Raw genomic sequence first — 25,432 nt, forward strand, 5'->3', positions numbered from 1 at the left:
AGGCTCGGCCAGTTTACATTGCATTGCTTACGGCCTTGTCCAGTTGAGTTCTGGATATCTCCAACAGGATATTCCACCACCTCTCTGGACACCAAGAAATACTTTTATTCCATTTCAGAGGTATGACACCAATTAAAAAAAAGGGGGTTTTTTAATTGCTAAATGGATTCTCCTACCATTGCAGAACTCTGACCAGATGCTAAATTTCCATTTCGATGCCTTTCCCGTCCCCAGAAAGGAGGGATTTTAATTCCAAGAGACCTTGTTCTGTACATGTAAAACTATCTGCTTAAACTGAAAATTATGACACACAAGGATTCAAGAAGTGCATATATTCCCAGGACACTAGAGAAAATCCTCCTTTATGGGATCCCAATCTCAGTACAAATGCAAATAGCATAATTTATTGTAGGAGCATGTGAATTCTCCAGAAATCACAGTGAACGTCTGACATCATTGCTTATTTGGCTGAAGTTTTTAGAACTTCAAGTTGTCAAAGTACCACTCTGGGAACAGTCAGGCTAAATCATCTTCATTGAAAAGCAGGTATTCTATACCAGATCTTAGTGTTTCACCAAACCAGAAGTTTTGAAAAGTCCTTCCCTCTAAATTGCCAGACAGGCATATAAGATTGTTCAGTTGAGCACATTATTAGTATTAGTATTAGTATTAGTATTTTAAAAAAACTTATTGACTCAAATTTTGAGTCAGTATTATTGAACAGATCTTGAGTCAACAATTACTACAATCTTTTCCAAAATAAAGCAGTTATTTATTGCACAGTCAGGAATTACTATAAACAAACAGGGTTTATTTGCAGGATTGAATATTTCCTGAAAACCAGAATTTCACTAACTTTAAATGCAAACAGATACTGAAATGTCCAGCTGGTCTGTAAAAGCCATTTTAAATGGAAAATTTAACTTCCTAAAATCTGTTACAAGATGGCAGAAAATATAGAAGAAAAATAATTTTAAAACTTTACTTAAACAACAGTCATGGTACTTTAGAAGACTGAAGAGGACTGAATTGAACCAGAACTCCTTACCTGTTAACTATCATTTCTTTCTTCCCTTGGTGGATAAGTGTAATGTTACAGCTTGAAGGCTATGCACTGTAATTCTCTGTTAATGTACCTATCTCAGAATATTATGATATGGAGCATTTTAATCCTTTGCACCATCCAGTGCACAGACACAAAAACTGTCAACTACTTGAAATACTTATATACAGGGGATTATTTAATAGAGAATGCACATGAACATATGAAATATCCAAGCTTGTTTGTGTGGCTACACATGCATACGTTTCTGTGAGTTTGTGTGTAACGTGCACACACAAACACACACATACAATGACTCAAAAAAACCCAAAGAATTCTCAGAAATAGTTTTTGGTTTGTTGGGTTTTTTTGGGTTTTTTCATATCAATGTCAACTGATATTTTATAAAGTTAATTCAGTGAAGGATAGCTTTAAATCACTGACAGTACTGAGCAGTTAAACTAGAGAAACAATGAAATATTAAGGAAACAGATTTTCACCCTTTACTGTCTTATTCTTATATATCTAATTTATTAGTATATTGTATATACTCTATTTTCAAAATATCTACTGATAACATCAAACTGTCATGGATCGAGTATACCAAACTCTACAAAACAGAATTTTAAGAGACATTCCATTTGTGAATGTAACCATGTAAAATAGTATCAAAACAATGCAACAGGCCATGGTATTATTTTAGCTACATATGATGTTACATACAGGTCACTTTATTTTTAAGAAGTATGAGCTAAAGAGAAAGGTACTGCACATTCACTTTTGGTTAAACAATGAAATGATAAACATAATGTAGAAGATAGGACTTCAAGATAAAAACAGCACATTGCAAAAGACCAAGATAATTTGCTCAAGCTCAGGATCTAAACTAGGTAGTCTCATAAGAGAAAACTAGTGTATTGCACAGTGTTCAATATTACCATTTGTAGCACATCAGACCCTCATCAGTAATCATAAATGACCTAATTCATAACAGCTACAAATGAACACACAAATTCTGTCAGCTTCCCATCTACAATAATTTAATATAGTTTACACATTAATTCAAATGAACTATACGCAGTGCATAAAGCTAACAACCTACTTTGTAACCTCCGTGTGGGACTCTCGCCATGGAGTTGTCTGCGTGGCAAATATGGTGAGGGATGGGGAAGTGGCAATGAAGAGACATCATGCGTTTGAAGTTTGTACCAGTGAGGTTCATCATCTAGTAATGCTGTCTCTAACTCAATAAGAATCTAAAAAAGGAAAAAATGGTTAAAAGTAGGAAAGCATTACATAACAGAATATTTAAAAATAGGTATGTTCATAAATTTTATTCTATTATTCTCTTATTGTTAAGGACTTTCTCTGAAGTTTTATAAAAATCTTGCATTCAATATGAAAGGACCTCCTGTGCCTTTTACAACACTAAATATACCAAAAATCTTTCACAAAACCTTTATTACCTTATGACAACCTATACAGCATTCAAATATCTTGTAGCAAGTTAGTCAGTAACACTCCAACATTTTGGTAAAATACAACTACACATAATATGGATTTTAACAAACAATTCTAAAAGAAATTGAGGAACCATGTGCATGATGTTACTAAAACAGAACAAACACAGAAAGAATCTCATATCAGTACTATGTGATAAGTGCGAGATCACTATTTGTTTACTACTAAGTGAAATAAAGACAAATACAACAATTTTAACAAGTTTTGCTTTGCTACACTTAATAATTTTTTCAGAAATACTGTATCTAGACATGACTATGTGAGCAACTGTATTTCTGTAATCACCACCAATGATTGTATACCTCTCCTAAAAATTCACTTTCTTCCTCTCGAACTCGCGCTTGGTCCCAAAGAGTAATTTCTAACATTCGTTCTCTAAACTCTCTCCGATGAACTGGAGAATAAATGAATGTCTGATTCCACTTAGGTTCCAATGTTTTCTTTACTGTTTTTGTTCTTCTTTTATTTTTATCACTGAAAAAAACAATCAAATATTAAAAATGTTCAAAAGACCATTATACTGTAATAAGTATATCATGGAAAGTAGGAAATCTTAAATCAGCAGTATATTTCATAGTATTATGGGCACTATGATCTATGTCAGGATTAGTCCTTTATGATAAAATAAAGTTCAGCACATATATTGAGGATAATTCATAACTTCATATTAAAGCTAAAGTTAGGTGATTTCCAGTTCATGTGCCAATTCCAATTTTAAGAAGTTCCATGAAAAACAGAAATGTTTTAATATGTTTGTTTTGGAAACAGCATTTTATAAAGCAAAATCTACTTCTGTAAATGGGATTTCCATGAGGCACAGTCTGACAGTAGAACATGTATGCAGTCAACATTGGGCATAGCAAAAATCTGCATTTCAGATAAATGAGCCAGCTGGTTCACTCAAGCTTCCAGTCCTCCAGTGGCTGACTCTTAAACTCCAGAGCAGGAGGGAGCAGCTGGCCCACATGAAGGAATGGTCAGGGAGCTGCGGGCAGTATGGGGCCTTCTCCGCAGGGTTTTCCTGACTAAGGGCTCCACAGCTGGGAAACCAGAAGCCCTGAGAATGAGTTACATGTCTTTTTCCAGCAACACTTGAAGGAACAGTGTTCTCAGAACAGCTCCCAAAATCCTTTGGGTTACCTCAAGGAACCACACAGATTGAAGGTGGATCTCCACTACAAGGGTGGCCTTATGTTTCAGAGCCCAGTGGGGTCTCCATGCAAGGCTACCATGGAACTCCTGGCTCTGGCTCCAGGGTCTTGTTGAAAGCAATGTGTTTTGCAGAATATTTCTGCTTGAAATAATTAATATTTTCTGATGGAAACAAATTTCATTGGAAAACACCCACGCTCCTTCTACTGAGAATACTGACAAGAGTTCTCATAACAATGCTTAATTTTAAACCTGCTGATTGCTGCATAATGCAGCTGTGGTACTAATTTATGTGGATTTTTTAATATGGCAATGCAGATACTGTCTGTTTGCTAATACTTGCAACTGTAATATAGTTACTGTATTTCTGAACTGTTACTTAGAAGCTGGATCAAAATATTAACTAAGAAATAATATTTTTAGACACATTGTTAAAACAAATAATGTAATTATTTCTATTATACTAAAGATTTGTTTACCCTTGAGAACTGAAATAAGTTACATTGGACAAGCTTTTCCGATTAAATTTGTTTAATCAAAAAGAGTTCAGTATTTTCATCTAATTAAATGCTTCATTTATTTAAGTGTATTTTACCTCTAGCATGTTTCTTTCTACTACACAAGAAATATATTGTTGCTTACTTAGCTTTTACCTCTAAGGAAAGGAAAATGAATTTGCACGTCAGAAAAAAAACACAATTCAGTAAGACAAATTGCTGATTCTTACATAACTGATAGAAAACACATATAATAATTAAAGAAAAAGTTTTGAATACTTTTTCTTTATGGGAAATAAATGGGAAACACCAGTATAGCATAATAAAATTTAATGTTATGTAACTTTTTGTATCTGTATACTTGAAAGTATTTAATTAAATATTTTTATTCTATGTATTTTTATTTATTACAACTTACATTGCGAAGCGTTTTGAACACACCCGTTTTTGGTAGCTTTATTAATCTTGAAAAAGCAGATAAGAATTTAAACAGACCTGATTCTCAGTTTATCACAGCTTCAGCATCGCCAAACACACTACAGCAATTTGAATAAACTAAGAATCTAGTCAACAGGTCAAATATTGGTAAGCGCAAGACAATCCATCCAAAAACTTTTTGCCATCAATGCTACAGCAAATTATGCAGTCACAGAAAATTTCTTGTCAGCTTATGGTATACAATGAAAGTGCAAAAGTGGTGTCTTCCAAAATACTGAATAGCTTTGATTCCTGCTGAAGTCAATTGGTACTGGAGATAGTTAGCATCTTCCCAGTTTAGCTACTACGAAGAGCAAAGGATGTAAAAATATAAACTGTAAAGTTACATCCTATTCTACAGATTCAGCAATCCACTGGTCAATCTTTTATGTACTGAGTCAGGTTAAATCTTTGAATTATTTGGTTGATACACTACAAAATAAAGCTAAACATGTTCCCCTACTGACACAATCTGAGGAAATACCAATTAAAAAAAATCACCAGGGGAACACATTATCCCCTTTGCTGTTCTTCCCACCAGCTAAGCTGAAATGGCAGAAAATCATAGACTAAAAAATGAAGGAGCTATTCAGGAGTAAGGGTTTAATTTTCACTAAATTTTCACTAAATTTTCACAGTTTAATTTTCACTAAATGCATATATAATGCCAGTCCAGTTAATATCAGTCCTGTGCTTTAGGGGAAGTTTTCAAGGTGCATCTGGGAAATCTCAACTGAGTCCTCTTCAGCCTTACTCACTTATACTGTGATATGAAATCTATGGGTTTCAGATGCCAAACCTGTTCCTGCTTTGCTGTGTACAGGTGAGGCAAAACAAACTGCTGGACTGATTAGTCCAGAAATCTGCAAACCTAACTTTGTAGCATCTTCTTTGCACTAGACAGGAATAACTGGCATAGAAAATAAGGGCATTAGAAAACATTAAGAACATTCTTTCCAAATAACAGATCCCCATGCCATGATGTATGTGTACCTTTCCTTTTCTATTCAGTATTTAATAAAATATCCAGTGAAAGTGACTTTGTGTTTAGTGTTCAAGGATGCATTGCTGTTACATAGCATGTTCAATAAAGAAACTCCAAACTGTAAGATATTTATGTATATTTATAACCAGTAAACTCAGCTGTGCATGCCATCTGAGTATCAGACTAATTCTTACTCAAATGTTCCTTGTCTTTGTGTTCACCCTACCTTCTGTCTGGAAGAAAGTAAATTTTAACATAAGGATTCCTTGGCCTCCCATCTTCCCTTGAAGGAAGATCCTTTGCTCCCAATATTGTCACTATTAACTGATGACCAACCTTGTCATACCACAGTTTTATCTGTAATGAGAAAATATTAATTAGTGAACTCATTTCTACAACAAAGTAGAATATTCATCCTTAAAATTAATTTTGCTCATAAGCTTCTATTTATATTTGTTACTTAAACAGAAAATATCATGTTCTACTTTGTATTTATAACAAAGCATAAAAATAAATTAATACTATAATAGCTTCAGGATGTACCAGGAGTTACTCTTTTTTAAAAACCCTGTACAATAAGCACATTATTTCATACTAATTGTTTTTCACATGGTGCTCTGGTTAGGATTATTCTCTCTTGGTAGTGATATTGTATTACTTGCACTACTGATGTATGGTATCCATATGTATACATTTCTAAGGAGTTTATGCACAATGAATGAATGAATTTTTCATGTCCTGTTGTGCTGGAAAGACTAGGGGATAAGACCATAAATATTTCAAATCTCTAAATGTTTTTCAAGATGCAGAGACTCATGCTGAAATCATATAAGCCCTCCAGAGATTGTAAGAGAGGAAGGCTCAGTAGTCCAACCCTCTTCACAGTCCAACTCAGCAACAACAAGGCAAAAACTACTATTATTCATCTGTAGAAATTATTATTAATCAGTCTTAGACTTGGCCTGCTATCCTTTTTTACTACAGTCATTAGAAGCTGCTATTTAGCTATTTCAGTTTGAATACTATAGCTGCAACTAACTTATTCAAGGACAGGATATACCTACTTTAGAGCACTCACTGTGGAAGGGGGAAATGGTGCAGTTAGGACAAAACAAAGCCTTCCAAATAGCCAGGGAGTCATTACATGGTGGTACCACTGCAGTATCATTAACTACAGCTGACAGAGGAGCTCTCTTTACAGGGAGTTTTCCTGAGACAGAGGACAAACTAGGACATTTACAGGAAACACTGACCCTGCCTGAACTTAAGGGAATCAAAGAGGATAATGCCCAACTCCACACCTAACCAAGCAGTGCACCTTTAGGCATGAATATATCCTAGCTAAGGTAAACATAACTGGGGGAAGGTGCATTTTCTGTGGAGCCCTTCTCATATCATTTCAGAGACAGGGTCTCCATCTGCTGTCATAGCTCCTCATCTTCAGCACTTCAGTCACTTAAAGAAAGGTCTTGATGCAATCCTCAAGACTTTTGACCCACCAACAAGAGGCTGATTTAGCTTTCTGCCATTCCTAATACTTCAGTAAGTGACATTACACTAAGATACACCAACTCAATCGATAGGGGTTGTACTTCTTCCTTCTCCATTACTTTAGATCTTGCAAATCCTGTAGCCACCAACCAGCAGTGTTTGAATGGATACTAAAAAGGGGAGGATACCTGTCCTCTATTAACATGCCGTCGGCCCTACTGACTTTATAGGTTTCTGGTACCAACAGTTAAAGGGTTTTGTGGCTATTAAAGCAGAAAACTGTGTGAGAGAAATTATCCTTAATACGTTAGATTCAAGAGAGTTCCAGATGCTGTTCCTACATTCCTGCAAAGCAAGGGGCTTTGTCAGTATTTTTTTCTAAACTGAGAATTATCTGGAGTATAGGTATCTTTATCCAGCTACAGATCACAAGTAGAAAGCTTTGCACCAACTGTATGTTTCCAAAGAAAAGCTTCAATGACCTCTGAAGTGCAAGTTAACTTAAATGTTCTCTGACGCTAAATGTATCCACCCGCAGGCTTCCTTGGGAGTCCTTGAGCAAAGGACAGACTTGGCTACACCCACACCAGAAGGGGAGTAGCACTGAGGACAATCATCTTCTTCATCTGCTTTTTTGGGAAAATTATCCTTGCTTAAGCAGAATGCAATATATTTGTGATCCAGACACTATCACAAACTGTGACTGAGTGAAGGTGAGATAATCCAGACATGGGTGCCAAAAATATAAGCAGAATTACGCATTCATATTCAAGCTAAATATTTCTTCGCTATATTTGTTTCAGACTGGATTTTTGCAGGAAAACTTCAGCCAAAATGTTTGGGGAATGACTCTAAGCAGAAAGTTAAATCGCCTGACACCATTTCTTTGAGATGCTCTAACATCTGTGTTTTGCAACAAGAACTTGAAATTTGCATTGACTTATACCTTCTGCTTTTCTCTTGATGCTCTGAAAAAAAAATGGGAAAACTTGTACATAATGGGCATATTTTCCCTCTGATTCCCTGCAATTTGGCTAGTTACAGGAAAGGTCAGGAGGCAGAATTATGACCAGAAGGCGCTCTCTTCCCTGTGTTCACACTGCTAGCACTCCAATACACAGCACAGGCACTTGTGACCCAAGAAGTCATTTGACTTCGATGCAAAGAGAAGAAAGGAAGAAACTGGGAGTGAGAGAATGGACAAAGAACCCCATGGAGGGGAGGATAGGATTGCATTCTCATGGGGTTAGAAGAAGGAAGAAGGGACAAATCAGAAACTGTTTTAGAATTGCTGGGAAAGTAAAGGATACAGGATGCTTCTTGGTGAGACATAGGAAGAATGGAGCCACTAATGTCAGGGACCATAGAAGAACAGAGTGGCAAAAACAGACTGAATGAGAGAAATGGAATGAGGTGAAAAAAGAAACAGCCATTCTGTAACTGGCACAAAATATGTTGCACAGAGAGATTGGGATGAAAGAAAATCCAACAAGAAGTCAAGGCAGAAAACTGGAAAGGAAAAAGAGGAACAAGGAGTTAGACTAGCATACTGAACATGGAAAATGACTTTGGGAACAGGACTGATCTAATTCTGACTCTTCTGTGCATAAGTATTATGACAATATTCGGATGGTATGGTATTTTTCTACAAGAACCTTGTCTTTTCTATTCACAAGGAGAGAAAGGACAGCCATTTAAGACAGCCAGGTGCAGTTCAAGAGGACTGGATTCCATCCCTTCCTCTTTCCCAGAACTCTTGTGTATTGAGGGGTGGATCCCTTAAAACATTTGAAAAGGTATTTACAAATTGCATGTTCTTCATTGTGTGGGAGCCTGGCATGAGACCCTGGAGCCTGATTTGTAGTGCTAAGTGTTGGAATTGACATCTGAGGTGCGTATTATGCCTGGACAGAACCTGGTTGCCTCAGACTCTGATCATAGTTTCTCAATTCTTAATCAATAAATGCAGGACAATCCTACCACACCTCATAGAATATTATATATATTTTGTGTTGTGAAATAAACATGGGATAGCACATGTATAACAGAAAAGCTGATGAGGAAATTATTTTCTTTTTTTATAGCTTTGTTTAGTAGTATGCAGAAAAGATTCCTAACACCAAAAAGTGAAGAACATTTTATTATTCAATCCACAGGGTTAAAGTTCCACAAGAATGTACAGGTGTAATGCTCAGCACTGAAAGACTTAAGCAGCTGACTAACAGAGCAGAATCTACAAAACCCCCATTCAGCAGTTTTTAACACATGCAGGAATGGCACTTTTAAAAGCTTAGAACATCTAAGAAACGGTGACGATGCAATCCTGATCTAAATGAAGGAAAGGGAAGGCTAAAATTACAACACATAAAATACACCACAGGAAGATCATGCTGGCTGATGCTAATGTGGAGGTTAACACCTGTGAAAAACTTCTTGAATAGGACTTTGTTTACCTAGATAATTTAGGATGTAAGCACCTAAAATTCACTTAGAAAGTGATCCAACCTGAATGCTTTCTAAAGATCTTTCCACTTAGTGTTGAAGTCCTGGAAACTTACTTGCCACACAAACCCGCATAATACTTTCCTTCCCTAGGCTCCTTCCCTAGGCAGATATGCACCTAATTCTTGACTAAACTTCCGTTGTAACCTACGTTCAGGCAAACGGGTGTCTAAACTCAATGCATCCTGAAATTGTGAGATGGTCTGTCATCCACAGAGTGGTGCATCTGCTAAACTCCTTGAGACAGGCTTCCAGATAAGAATACCTGTCATTCAGAGCGCAAGAAACAAGAACTCTTCTGCAGTCAGGTGATGAAGGTAGTCATCAGGAGGAAGCAGAGATGAGGGTCTGGTCCCAGCTTCATAGAATTCTCTCCTTTTTTTAATCAATAGTGGTCTAATACAAGATCAATATACCTTCTGGGTAACAGGTCTGGAATCTGCTACACTAAAATTAAGCCTTCTTTGCTATCACCGCACACTTATATTCCCATCCACACAGTATCTCAGCTTCAAGTGAGAATCCATACTCCAGAGAAGAAAAGGATGTGCAATAGCTTGATGATAAAGGCACTTTTCTGAGAGACAGGTTCAATCTCTTCAGTCTAAACAGAGCTTAAGCCACAGATGCCCTGTTTCTGGAATGAGTCTGCTACACATAGAACACTATATAAAAGCTGATTTCTGGTGCTGCATTCTAAGAAGTGAGGATGCAGGTATCTACTATTCCTGTAGGTCCTCTGTAGCCTTAGAAGAAGACACCTCCCTCTGGAGAATCAACTCATCCTCTGGAGTAGCCTAAGTTTCAAATAGAGTTAATGGGGATAGGTGTCCTTTATTTGGGCTGGATCACTCACTGCAGATAATGAGGTACTTAGTTCTTTCCTTCAATTGGACAAGTCTAAGCTCCTCCCCAAGGCACCTCAGACTTATTTGAAGCTAGCATAAGTTAAGTTATATAAATTAAGCACCTAAATTCAGTTTACTAGATTTCATCCTTTTTCTTTTAGATCTCATCGTAACTAGAAATTTTATTCAGAGCACTGATTGAGGTTAGAGTTCTAGAAAAGAAGTAATCATGTAATTAGGACCCATACTCTAATACATATGCATAAGGGAAATCAGTTAAGAAAATCTAGATGATATTATTATTACCACTTTCTATATTCCTATCTCATGAATGCTTGACTTTGCTTAACTATGCAATTCTAACGTGGTTTTGTGTACAGCACATATGGCCACACCATATCATAAGTGATAACTTTAGATTTTAAAACAGAGAATATTTGAAGTTTTTAATTCTATGCTACACTTTATTTCTTTATTTGTTATATAAGGGTTGTTTCACGAATCTCATGGAAAAGAAATAAAACTTGTGCCACTGGGAGAGACCACCTGCCCTGCAGCTTGATTTCTACCACCACAGCCTACTCAAACATCACTGGATTTGAGAGACAGCTGGCCAGGCATTTTTGTTTTTCTGTTGTTCATTATAATTTCTCATGTAACCTATATAGCTGTTTATTAGTGTAATATTTTGAAACTGAGATACTACTTTTCTTTCTTTCTTGCATTATTCTGAAACAAGAGATACATCACCAGGATCTGTTGTTGCAAAAAAAAAAAAATTCTCAGTTTATTTTTAAAAATGCTTACAGTAATAATTTTATTTGGACTTAAGCTTATGCAGATGCAGAAACTGCCCTGAGGTGCTAAAGTCTTCAGCATAGCTGAGGTGAGCTTTGCATGTTGGTAAACACAGCTCTAACAAATCCTGACTACTGAGGGTTGCTAAACCAAACTATTATTGCTGTCTGCTTCAGTTGCTGTCTGATATGCTGGAAAAAATACAAGAAAAGGCTGTTAAATTGAAGAGCTTCTAGGATATGAAGGCCAGAGAAATATGGAGGTATTTAGGCTGCCCTAATCTAGATTTCTTTTAAAAATTTCTTTTTTAGTGGCTTCGTCTTGATTTCAATAATGCCAAACAGACGCATGCATATATTTTTATACATGATCAAATATACTGATGTTCTGTATAAAGCAGAAAGGATGTCTGAAATTTTTGAAGTTAGAAAAAAAAAAAAGTGGTTTCATGGCAACTCTGGCTCAAAAGGAGGATCCACCAAGTAAACAAGAGATACTGCCTGGAAAACACAAATTTAAGAACAGATTGTTCCCTACAAAGGTATCGCAAAGCATCCCTCTGTAAGTTAGAAAATTGCTGGCATGCTAAACTGAATCTAAAAGTTCAGGAAATAAATACGCACTTTTCCAAGTACTGTAGAATTAGTAAAAGTTCAGGAGAAGGGTGCATGGTAGGGAAAGAAATAAATTGAGTGTTTTTCTTCCCAATACAATAATAATGATAGGTTTTAAACCATCCAGTGATACAAGAACTAGAAAATGAATGGAATGACATGGAGAGAAGTATGGAAGAGGAACTTGTGCCAGAATCTGGGACATTTATCACCAGGATCAGTTTCAGACTAACAAGTAAAGAAGATGCAAGCAAGAATAAAGATGTGCATTTCCCGTTGAGAGCAATGAAACAAATAGGTATAAACAGAAATGTTTGGAGATCTTCATTCTTGTAGGGAATTCTACAGACACAGCTATACCACAGCCCACAATGTAATGTATACTTCCTGATAACCATAAACAACAGCTCAGAGCTCTGAGTTAGCTAACTTCTCATGCCAAAAAGTAACCAGAGTTCTGCACTGCTGCTGAACTGCTTCTAATACCCTTGTTTAAAGATGACTGGAGAATTTCTGTTCTTCTCTGCAGCCTGCATGTAAGCATATCTTAAATTAATTCATTTTAAACTATCTACCATCCCTACTAGAAGTGGGCAGATGGGTGACTTTTTGTTTCAGTCTAGTTGTAAAGATGTTGCCAAGGTCATAACTTTGAGTTCTTCAGGAACTCTTGTCACAAACATTATGTTTAGCTTAGACTGTTACTGAGCTCTGCAAAAAACTGTTAGAGAGGTCCACAAATGACTGCACATTGTGCAGAAACAAAATTGGGGCCAAAGACAATTCTTATCTACAACATCAAAAATAATCCAACCAGAGGTGAGAGAGTAAGCCTTATACACTTTCACCTCTTGCTGGATATTGTCTATCAAGCATTACACTTGTTTTATATTCTTAAATGACTACCATAATAATTTGATCAAAGTAATTTTTTTTTTCATTAGAGGATATTAGTCTAAGTAGAACTGGCAATTTTTATGTCTATTTCTTTATTTTATGTAATGTGATTAAAATAAGGAACTACCACATGTTACTTCTACATTACAGTATTTCATGAAATATGCACGTTTCAGGCAGACATTTCCTTTTTAAATTGAACAACCAATTGTCATATCATTTATTAATTTATTTTTCACATATCTAAAAAGAAAATAAATATTAAAAGACTACTTATGTCATATACAATATTTACCTTTAAGAACTACTTAACAACTTGTGATTGAATTTGTACCCTTCTCTGATTTCATTACCATAAGCAGAAGCGAACTTTCTAAATCATGCTAAAGGATGTTTTAAATTTTTAATACAAAGCCAGTTTATGTCAGTAGCACAAAATAGTATGTTAACCTAAAACAATACTATCAAGACATTACTTTTTTAATCTCATTTTTTTTTCTTAGATCTTTTATTTTGAGTTTACATTTAAGCAGTTGTAAGGACTACTTTTGGGAAATAATGTATTGTGAAAAAAAATGTACTTTATCAAATATGAGTCATAACCAAACCTTTTCCTACAGTCTTATTTAGAATTCCTTTATAAATATATATGATTTTTTTTTCCATTTCAGTATGAAATTTAGTAATCTCATTCTGATCATTTAGATCATCCTTTACATCTTTCCTTGAGCAATTGATCAAACAACAGAAACATTTATACAGGTCCCACACAAAAGATTAACATCTCCATAAAGATATTTTGTAAGAAAAGCAGATAATATTCTATTTACAAAAAACTGAAAAACATGCAGCAAAGCAAGATAAGCATTGTAACATATTAGTAAAACCTACTTTTGCGTTAATCTACAATACCTTAGGAGTTTCCTAATGAAAAAAGGCAAACAACTTGTACCTAAACAGAATACCAAAGCTAAATAAATTCAGTAACACAATGGAAGAATTAATTTTTTATCTAAATAGAGTTTTGGTTATTTGGATGTACTTTTAAAATGCAAGAACCAAGTTTCACACACAAGAAATTTGTTTCTTTAAACAAGGTACAAATTTTTTGCCTGTCTTCCACTCAAGGTGCTACTATTGCTTGGAAAATGCAAAAAAGGATGTGTTAAGTAATGATAATGAATGATTTAAAGAGACATTCATCTTTATACAATGACCTCAAGCAAAAAATTATTTATTGCTTAAACAGTACACACATTTTGTATGTGGGATGCATAGCCATCATCACTATTGAAACCTGTATGAGTTTAATATTGGGTAAACAGCAAACAAAAACTAGTTGTCTCTTTAAATTTTAATTTAATATTTTAACCCCCATGCAGAATTTTACAAGCTGCTCACAAGATGACATGAAACTTGTTAATATGGCTTAAAGCAACACACTAAAAATATGGGAAAACGGACTATAATGTAACGTTTTCCTACTATGCATTTTCCATAACAAACAAAAGAAAAACCCACAACTTTAGTTTCTGTCAGGCAGACGAAGTCTTTACCTGAACCCTAGGAACAAAAGGCGTTGTTCTTCTACTAAGGCTTTGGCTCTGGTAAGCAAAATTAAAGAAAAAGCAATAAAACAAAACCAAAAAGGACAACACGCTGGAAACTAAAAGACCAAAAGTAAAAACAAAGACACACAACTATTACTTTAAACACAGCTTTACACCAATGACATATTTATCTAACACAAATATTTTAATGCAATGCATAAATTAAATCTGCAAATCTGTTACCAAATCATATCAAAACCCTGTGATAGAAATTCTGGCCTTAGGGAAGCAGCAGGAAGTTTGCCACTGATTCCCCAGGAGCAAGGATTTCACTTTACAGGTCTACAGATAACATTTACAATAGATTTAGAAATAACATTAACAAAAGGAGCAGGTCAGCAAAGTGTGATTTAAAAGTGGAGTAGGAAACATAAGTTCAGCTTGATCATCTCTTTCAGGAAGATTGTAGATGCATATTCAGAGACAGAAACAAGCACAGTTCACGCACTGACAGCTTTGGTTGCTTTCTAGAGTAAAGCAAGTAAAGTAAAAGCTTTTCTCTTTTCTGCAACTTTAAGAGGCATTTCTGTAAAAAGCCCTCCTAAATACTTTAAAAACAATTAAAAGAAAGTTAGTGCTATCTGGTATTAGCATTATATGGGGGAAGGTACAATCGATGTATTTCAGTTCTCTAGCAATCATGACAGAAATGACATATGGTATATACAGAAAACCCTTGCATGAAATGGGATCTAGAGCATTTAGCAAACTCAGTAGGTTGCACTGCACACATAGATGCATTTATAACTCATCTTTTTGCGATGTAACACTTCAGATCACATACAGCCTTGTGGCTTCCAGTGGCTACATCAAGGCTACATCAGTACAGGCAACGCTCCTAAGTTCCTGGACTAGCTACAAACTCCAACCAACCACTCTCCTCTTCAGCTTAGAGCAACAGCTAATGGAGCGGCACAGAAAGGGCACCGAGTATGAGGAATGAACAGGAACAGGAGCACATGTTGATACCTCAGAGGGCCAGTGAGTGGGGGAAGAGGAGCATGGAAGTAGGTCACAACAATCAGAGCAACCTGACAGACTTGAATCTCCTTTACCTCCCTGCTTGGTTCTCCTGAGATTATTGATCTATTTCAAAGTGACAGAAAGAAGCTACTACTCAGTATTCACTTCCGTAAGAAATGTACTCAAAGTATGGAGATAGGCAGTGTGATGATGGTTCTGCCACCCTCCTTGCTTACTTGGCATGCACAGATGCTGGAGAAATCTGTTCCTTAAAATGTGTGAAGTAATCTGTTCTCACACCAAAGCAAGAGGATATGTAAGAAAATTTGACAGTCTGGATCACGGGTTTTGTCTGATGTGCTCCTGTGCTCTGTGAGGTGCAGCAGCTGTACACTATCCCCCACGCTGCACAGGCAGTACTGCATAGCCCAACGTATGGGTGCCAGAATGTGACCTACTCACGTACAATAAAAGTAGATCTTCAGCTTGCTTCTGCTCTGTATTACAACAGAAATACAGATATTCCAGAATATCACAACTCTAAAAGGGGTAGAATATCTCCCACCATGCACCAAGGACCCTCACCTGCCATATTCTGCCTTGGAAAATGGAAGGCAATAAGCACATTGTGTGCACTACCTAGAACTTCCCAGGGTTTGACATTAAAGCAACAGCAATTTACTTGTCTAGAGGTAGAAAGGGGAGAAAAGAAAGGGGAAAATGAAAAGGTGAAAGGGGAAGGGAAGCATGTCTCACACTTGACCTCATCCCCCCAGTATGCTGACATATTATGTCCTTCACAATGTACAATATCTGCTTTCTAATATGCTACAGATATTACAACTATAATAAATATACCTGTATTTTTATTGCTTTATAAACTGAATATGTATGGAAAATCTATTGCAGTGGTTCTGTGGTTCAGCTGTACAAGGAAATAGATTAATTTTATAAATGACAGCCCTTTTCTGTTAGAATTTCCACCGGTACAAAAATGAAATATTGTAATTTTATACCTGTATCCATTTACACAGTCTTCTAGTCATGTTATCAGTCTCTAAACCAACTATTGCAAAAGCATTCCAAGTTATACTTTTCATGCAGGACTGAAAAAGTAGCCAGAATGCAGTAATGAAGTGAAGAGCACCAACACACAAAGAATACTGACTTTTTCAAAATTATATTAAAGGAAAAACAAATCAGTGAAAAACCACAGAAACAGGAACCAGACAAAGCAAATAATAATAAAATGATAATTGCAATAACAGTCAGATACTCCCCTGAGAGAACAATGTGGATCAAAAATGCCATAAAATAAACTGCACAGAATACAGAAAAATTAATTCTATACCTTAGTAAATTATAACACACAATAGTTTACTGTAGCTGCACATAATTTTTTCAATTAAATATGTATTTGAGCAGAATAGTTAGTAATGGAAAGAAGATTTCCTAGCTATGTGAGATGGTTTGCTTCATGGGAAATCCTATTAGCCAGCTCTGGAGTGTCACTGTAACCTCAACAGAGGAAAACAGGTACACAGACCAATGCCAATACAGAGGAAAACATGGAAGATTGAACAGACAGACAAACACACCCCTGAATAATAGAGAGGCATCACTGCAGCTAAACTGGCTAAAACCATACTGAACATAAAGAAATAAATTCCAGAACACTATTAGTATAAAAAGCCTTGAAGGATCTGTAGCATCATCTGAATAAGGATGCATATATCCAAGTATTTATTCAAATACTTCAGACCTCCACCCAAACTGTACGTATCTCCACTTCTGCCCACAACTCTTGTATTTCAGAGCTCATTAACTACACCTGCCCTAATAACGGCCCATCAGGACTACATGGTATTGTCTGAAAGTACAGAAAATACAGAAAACACTTCCAAAATCTTGCCTATCATCCATTCCCTCAGATTCAGCACACCTGTCTGAATTCAGCTGCCATCACCCAGAATGTCAACTGACCCTCCACTTTCCACAAAGAACAGCATCCTGTCCTCATCTACCGCCAGGGCTCTGCAGTTATTCTCCTGCCCAGGCACTCACCATAAAGAGCACATTCCCAATTACATTTGGAATTTAATATTTCCTTCCATTTCCATCTCACGTAGCTATTCGGAACGAATGAGTGTTCCATCAACTGTTCTGTCAGAAAAGAGCAGATTAAAAGCATGGAAAACCAAAATACTGAAGCTCATCCATTTCATAGTGTTCAAACTAAAATATTTTTTGGAACTTGAGGAGATTTTTAAAATTTATTTTTTCCCTATTAATTCACCTTTGCTAAAAGTCCAAAATTAGAAAATCTCATAATCCATTCTAATTTTTCAAAACATCTCCAACTCTACAAAGAGTTGGTTTTTTTCACTAACTCTTCCAAAGTTTCAAAGCTTTTTAAAGTTATAAAATGGGAAACCAAAATTTTTTAAAGTGAGGGAAAAACTATTAACTGCACTACCTTCAAGACACATAAAGCCCCAAACATGAAAAATAAAAAAATTTGTGATTTTTCAAAATGAACTTAAAATATCAGATCAAAAAGAAACTACAGATATTTACTGTTTTGAAAAAACTGTTCCTGTAGAATACTTCAATTCTCTTAAAGTCATGTTTTTCTAAAAATATATTTTAGTCTACACATTTCAATGTGCCCAGTTAGGTGCCATGTTGCTATCTATCCATACCATCTTCAGACATTGTGACAGCCACCCTTCCTCACAAATCAAAAGGTTTAGTCCTAGCCTCCCAAAACCTTGAGCCAACAGCAGCAGGAGCTGGATTGTGCCATTAACATGATAAACATGAAACACAGCTATTTCCAACTTTTCTTTAGCTGGTGAGCTAAGATAAGTGTCCAAATTTTCAAATTGTCTAATAATGTTAGGTGTCTACATTGAGACAGTGGGACTTCAACTTAGAGAGTTACTGAGCATTTCTGACTTCAGTGTCAGTCAACTGGAGTTGTGCATTCTCAGACATGAGCTGCTCTCTGAGGGTAACAAGGATATTGTGTAGTAGGGAGTATTGTATATAATTGCAAACAGTACATAAGGGAGGACAAACGTAGGAAAGATCTTTAAAAGTCTCCTAACATTATTTGGTTTCCTTAGATGGAAAGAAATGCTATTAAATTATTAATAAAGGCATCTATATCTTGAAACAAGCAAAAAATAATTAAAAATAAGAATGATGCCTTCTTGAGTTAAACACCGAATTTATATGCCCTTCTGAGATATAAAACCTTGCAAATTCTGTTATTCTCAGTAAATTAGAATATACATCCAAATCTCCTGATACAATTGTTATGCACCTCAAACTGCAATATCCTATCAAACCACAAAATCAACAGACTTACTGACTTTACTAATAAATCCTAATCTTAAACTCCTGAAGATTTTGTTTCTGCAACTGAGAAAGTGAGGAAGTCAGTTCTGTGTGGTTCCTATTTGGATCATCATTCCACAGCGTGTGCATTGGATGTTGGAGCAGCTAACTCTGGGTCTTGAATTTCATGCTGGGAGCTAGGAACCAAAACTTTTTGACAGCCTAATCTTTTATGAGGTTTAGCCAAAAGAGATTTCTTTCCCCACTGTTTCCACTATCAACAATTTTTGCTGTCTTGTAAAACTAAATTGGTTTTTAGAAACTTCAGTCTGTGTATTTTGACAGTTCACGTTGATGTTCCCTTGTCATTGTAGTTTGTGCAAAGCATTCTGCACTCTACAGTCAAGATTTCTAGTTTTCCATTTATCCAAAGGACTGAGTCTTTGAAAGTAGTTAAGTACAACAGTTACAGAAAATTAAAAATTACATATGGTAGATGGCTGGTCTGATGAGCAAAACAAATAATGTCTCATGCATTGCAAAATGGAGCCAACATGGCTGCTGAACAGACAGAAAAATAGTTCTTTCTTCTATCAATACCATAAACCATTTCTGTAAGACCTATAAACAGTCTGCTAAGATTTTATGCATATTTTTATGGCGCACTCATTATCTTAACATAAACAACTTGGAAGAAATATGAATGTGACATTTTCAAACTTGTTTAACACCAGTTTTCCACTGCTTCCATTCCACTTTCCTCTCCTTTTCAACGTGTACCAGGCCACAACAGAGCACTTTTGAAAAATCACACTTTGGAGTTGTAAATGACACAGAAAGGCGTACAAAACCCAAGTTCTTCAATTTAGTACAAAAAATTACCCTTTTAAAGAAAACATTCATGTGATGAACTTTGTTCTCAATGAGAGTGAAGAACAAAAGTGAGTAACACCAGTACAAAGAATACATTAGTAAACAATCATAGGGAAAGGTATATATGAAAGCTAGTGCATAAGAAATAAGCAATATTAATGCCTAAGCATACAGCTAATAAAATCTACCAACTGTACATGTAAGTGTTACAGTTGAAAAAGTGTATACACTCAATGGCACAAACATAACAGGAGGCCAAGATTAGGCCTTTCTGAAAATTTGACACTACCAGTCTAGCTTACTAGATAAATATATGTATATAGATCTAATTCCACTTATATAAAATTTCCAAAAGCTAATAAAAAGGAATGTCCTTATAAGACTATGGCTTAAACTGAGATATATAGCATTAACCAAAAAATGCAGCTAGTTTAACAAGAAATTTATGTTAGAGGTAGTTTGCACTCTGCAGTGAGAGTTGTATATGCTGCAAAAAGCACAACATTAATATTAATGAAATGTTTACATACTGAAAGTTGTCCAGACAAGAACTGTGGAACGTCCCTTAACATGCCAGGACTCATAGGAGAAGTCACTGAAATAGAAGGTCGGTCCATTTTTTGAGATTCAAATGAACTAGAACCTGTAATTATAAATAAAAATATTTTATAAATAGTAGCACTTACACATTTTTCACAATGTTCTTTAAAGAAAAATTGTACAAATATAACCAAACATACAATAAAGTTGTTATAAATATCATTTTTTAATCTATTTAAAAATACCAAATAATGATACCCAATCTTTTGGTGCTCAGATGCAATCAAAAGCTTTCCAAGTTTATTATAGCTGCCAAATGTCAACTGAAGCATATAGAATGAAAAATAGTTTATTCAGATTATTCTGACTGTGATTATGTCAGTGACTTGAAGGCCCAAAATTCCTAAATAGTAAAGTTACTTTTTCTTTTGACCACTGTGGTCAAAGGAATTCAGTCTTCTGAAGGGCACTTATTATCTTGTACAATCAGACTAATTTTTAATTAGATTTTTACAAAAACATCAAGATGCATGTAATGTTTTTTGTGCATTTTATTTCAAATCTACAAGGCCTGCAAACTGACAGAGGACAAGTTTTGACATATAAAACATAGAGTGAAAGTAAAGTATTTTTATAAATACAAAAGACATTCCACATCTCAAAACATAAAATGGATTTTATTTTAAGACTTGGCTCATCAGTGAAAAGTTATTGGAGGAGTTTTTCATATTATTATAATCAAGTTTATGCCACTGCATTTATTCATGGCTTCTATTATAAAAGATTTCTAAAACAATGATAAAAAATAACTCCAGGCTGAAATCCATCTTATCAGATCTAAGCCAAAAAACAAGTTATTTTTCCCCACATGAAATACTGGTTTTGCCAATTTAAAGAGTGCTGAATGATTTTAATAAAGCAGAACTATACTGATTTCAAAGTAGCTATCTCTCAGGTTGTAAACAAAGAACATTTAATCCCCATTTTCAGTTTATAAGGTTCAACTGAAATGCAAAACAACAAAACAGAAAATTAAAAATTACTATTAATGTTCTTGTATATCAGTTAGTTAGAATTATGCTTTTCTTTTCAATCAAAAAGAGCCTAACCTCATAACCAAATGTCAAGCCTAAATCAAAATATCCTGGCTTTTGATAGTTTATTATTAAACAAAGGTATGTACATAATACAGTAAGATGACATATTGAGACAAATACGGACAAAGGGATGAGAGCTATACTGACTGCAGATGACATTTTTCAATCTATTTGTGCTTACATAAAAGAGAGAGAAGATTTTCCTACCCCACAATTGAAACTTACTGGACTCCAGCTGTGCATGTGTGCTGTCAGGTATTCTGGGAATGTCCCTGAAATCAGGAAAAGTAAGACAGGCTGATCCTTTATCTAACAAGCATATTCAAATTTCAATTACACTGTAACACTTCTCAAGCCACCATGGAATGCCTCAGGAAAGGCATATGATCCCCTGGCTGTCTTCAGCCATCAGGAAGATTTATCTTTTATCCAAAATAATTTCAGTGGCAAATTAAAGCCTACAGAACAAGTGGTTTGGTGAATGCAGGAGAGAGGTTGCACAATCACAAATAAAATAATTCAGTAAATAAAAAAAGGAACAATCTCAGAGATAATGGTAGACTAAAACTGTGAGTAGTAGATTTTATTATGAAATTATACATTAATTAAATTTATTGGACCCTCACTCAAACATATTAGACTGCCAATAATGAATATCCCAATATGTCCTTTACTGTCCTTGACCCCCAAATTTGGACAATCTTACCTTTTCCATGACTAAATAAGATGAGCAATTTCATTTGGCAAAATTGCATACTTGCATATACATGAGATGTGGCATCACCTGTATTAAATTGTGTGTACAGCTATGTAATTTTAAAGCACTCCGTCGCAATGACTAAGTACCTCTTTACGCCCACCCACCCCCCAAAGGGGCACATTCTTACTATGAGGGGCAAACATTACTATATGCTAATAAAAACTATCAATATGCTAATAAATAATTTTGGTATTGGAGCAAAACCAAGCAAGATGAAGAGCTTCAGCTCTGAGTCACAGCAAGAACAATATTTAAAGTCATGATGTGTGTTTCAGTGCAGTTGGTTTCTTCAAGGCTGCATTGGGTGTCGGTGCCCAGGCGCTGGCAGTGGGGGCTGCGGGGGTGGCCTCTGTGAGGAGAGGCCGGGGCTGCCCCATGCCAGACACAGCCGGTTCCAGCCGGTTGCAAGGGACCCACCGCGGGGCAGAGCTGAGCCTGTCAGCCAAGGTGGTGGTGCCTCTGTGATAACGTATTTAAGAAAGGATAAAAAAAGCTGTGCAGCAGCTGTGAGAGAGAAGAGGAAAAAAACCATGGGAGAAACATCCCTGCAGACACCAAGGTCAGAGAAGAAGGAGGGGGAGGAGGACTGACCGCAACCCCCATTCCCCATCCCCTGCGCTGCTCGGCGGGGGGAGGTAGAAGAGTCAGGAACAAAGGAATGAAGTTGAGCCTGGGAAGAAGGGAGGTGAGGGGAAGGTGGTTTTAGCTTTGTTTTTACTTCTCACTAACTTATTCTGTTATTAATGCCTAATAAATTAAATTAATCTTCCCCAAGTCAAGTCTGTTTTGCCCATGATGGTAATTGTTGAGTGATCTCCCTATCCTTATCTTGACCCATGAGCTTTTCTGTCTTATCTTCTCACCCTGTCCTGCTGAGGAGGGGGAGGGAGAGAGCAGCTGGGTGGGTGTCTGGTGGCCAGCCAAGGTCAACCCACCACAAAGGTATGTGAAAAGGAAGGGAAAGTTAAAAATGCTTTCAGTGATATCTACTGTCTCATACAATGAAAAAAAGAGTCTGTACTATTTATAAATAAAACTTATCTAGTTTCTTTTTGGTATATGGTTTCCAAACATTTTTCAAGGCTCACTAGAAAGATAGCTTTACTAAACAGATTGAGGAATCTTTCCAAGTGAATTGATGCACAGTACCCAATAATGCAAATTAATCAGAAGGCATGCAACGGGTGTAACTGCCCACTGTAGACAAGAAAAAATCAGTCTCTGCTGTTAGTAAGCAAAACATGCTGGAAACTTACAGGGGCTATTGAAGAAGTAAATATTTAAGTTTGCGTATTTGATAACTAGAACTTATAAAGGGACCCAATACTCGCCTATTACTTTACTCAGAAATACACTCCTGAACCTAACCTGTAATTTTAGAAAAGTATTTCTGTCATATGATTTTGAGAAGAAAACCTTGAAAACATGTATCATTGTGAACAGATTGAACATGAGTTTTCTACAGATAGCTAAAACAATAAACTTGAAAGCTTTGAACACTATCATTTATGTTCCTAAAGCATACAGATTCCAGTATTTCACAGTAGTGTGAATGGTATTTCTTACAAGGAGCTCTCACTGAGATAAACAGACGTAGGAGAAGCAGAAGTACTTTTAGGCATCTCTTTACATTTTCAGATATGTTCCATTGCAAGCAGATTGTATAGAATAATTAATAAAACACAATGCATCATTCCTTCCACATTCAAAACAGTAGTAACTATGAAAATAACATGCATTTTAAAATAACTATTTCTGAGAAATAGAAAGCAGAAAATAGGTAAGTTCTTGCATATAAGAAAAAGCCAGCTCACATGAAATAGCAACTTGGCCATCAACTTTTATTTTAAGATAGAAAAAGGGATAAATTGCATGCCAAAATGGTATGATCATTTTTTTTAAAAGGAGCTTTCCATTTTATCTTCCTTTATCAGCTTAGCTTGCCATCTTCAGTTTTCATAGCAGTCAGCCCATAATAAAATGAAGAAGAACTAACAATCATGTTTACTGGAATTTGGTTTTGTATTCAGAATATGAGGATATGACAACAGGTTCTCTTTCTCAACTAAGTTAATTGCCAGTAACTGTCTGAAGATTTCTGGCATGAGTTAGTGCATTGCCATGAAACCACCAAGAGACTCTCTTTATAAGTAATAGGATATACCTCAAAACAAAACTTAAATCCTTCAAGTGGCCATCAATTATTCTAATCAAAATAATTATCACTTCAGGTAAATCTGAACTTTTAATGATTTTAAATACATTGAAACTTTATTCCCTGTGGCAGAACACAGACCTATGGTGTTATGTTTCCTTGGGCAAGCATAAGAGATTAATTTCTATCGTCCATTTGATTACGACCAGAAATCTCCTAAACTGAGAAGTTAATATGGTTCACCAGTTCATCAGCTCAAATCTCATGAAAAACATTTCTCAAGTTATATTGTTAATATCAAAATCGGAAGAGTTACATACATCTAACCAGAATCTAAAACCTTACCAACTTGCAGAAAATATTCATCACTGAGACTTCAGTTATAAACCCGTTCAGATTAGTAACTGGAGTTTTGGAGGTGAAAACCCTCTTTTACATCCACTGCAAAAAGACACTGGGAATCAAGTACACAGAACAACTTTTTTAGCCCTGATCTGGCTCAGTTCTTCAGACTATGTGGCAAGCAGTTAATGCTGAAGAAGGCGTCTTGAGAGCCCACATCACTTTCTTTAAGGAATTATAGATGAGCTGCTCTAGTGACAGCAGGTGGAGCACATGGTAACATAACAGAAGACATGATGATAAGGAAGGTAAACAACAGACAATAAATATAAAAGCACAGGAAAGAATACAGAGGTTTCACACAATGAAGAGAATGTAGAAAGAGAAAAAAAATGAATATTTTCAAGATGTGAGCAGTTCCTTGAAACTTTTTCTATAAACTTCTGTTTGAGAAAAACTATGAGAGAGCTTACACCTGTACGAAATGAATTTGAAACCTCCTTTTCTGAGACAATATTCTTCTAGCAATGTAGTCTGTCCCTTAGCATTACTATTATACCTACAACTCCCAAGTTATGCAAAGGTTTTTAAGGATAAGACAGATGATACAGCCTTTACCCAAAAGGGGTTGCAATTCAATATGTAGGTAGGAGATAACCTTTCATCTCACTGACAAGATAAAGCAGTTTTTGTTATTATCAAGATCGTTTAAAATTGTCAAACCAAATTAAGTTCCTACACATTAAGTTCCTGATGCGTCAAATACAGTAAATTCCTATTATAGCTGAACCCATAACAAATTATCCTTACTGAAATTCCATCCTCAGATTATATCATTCTAGATTTTTTTTAGTACTTCTTAATTTTTAGTTGTTGTGTTACCCATGCTTTCTTGTATGAAGGTAAGATAACTGTGTGCATCTTAT

The 25,432-nt window shown here is 35.7% G+C and overlaps 1 protein-coding gene across 10 annotated transcripts in view; it reads right to left on the reverse strand.

Moving 5' to 3' along the window:
• The window catches only part of RIMS2 (regulating synaptic membrane exocytosis 2), a 494,921-nt gene that overhangs the window by 198,608 nt on the left and 270,881 nt on the right, over window positions 1-25,432 (reverse strand). For 5 of the 10 annotated variants that reach the window (XM_072852067.1, XM_072852057.1, XM_072852056.1 and 2 more), the window contains exons 11-16: window positions 21,475-21,521; window positions 20,143-20,255; window positions 14,381-14,428; window positions 5,901-6,031; window positions 2,866-3,037; window positions 2,145-2,298 (exon numbers count right to left, since the gene is read on the reverse strand). In XM_072852067.1, coding sequence (XP_072708168.1) covers window positions 2,145-2,298; window positions 2,866-3,037; window positions 5,901-6,031; window positions 14,381-14,428; window positions 20,143-20,255; window positions 21,475-21,521 — 665 coding nt within the window. The remainder of the gene's footprint in view (window positions 1-2,144; window positions 2,299-2,865; window positions 3,038-5,900; window positions 6,032-14,380; window positions 14,429-20,142; window positions 20,256-21,474; window positions 21,522-25,432) is intronic. The other 5 variants (XM_072852060.1, XM_072852059.1, XM_072852063.1 and 2 more) reach the window with 1 other exon arrangement.

The sequence above is a fragment of the Ciconia boyciana genome, chromosome 2 (assembly GCF_034638445.1).
Source record: "Ciconia boyciana chromosome 2, ASM3463844v1, whole genome shotgun sequence".
Taxonomy (NCBI): domain Eukaryota; kingdom Metazoa; phylum Chordata; class Aves; order Ciconiiformes; family Ciconiidae; genus Ciconia; species Ciconia boyciana.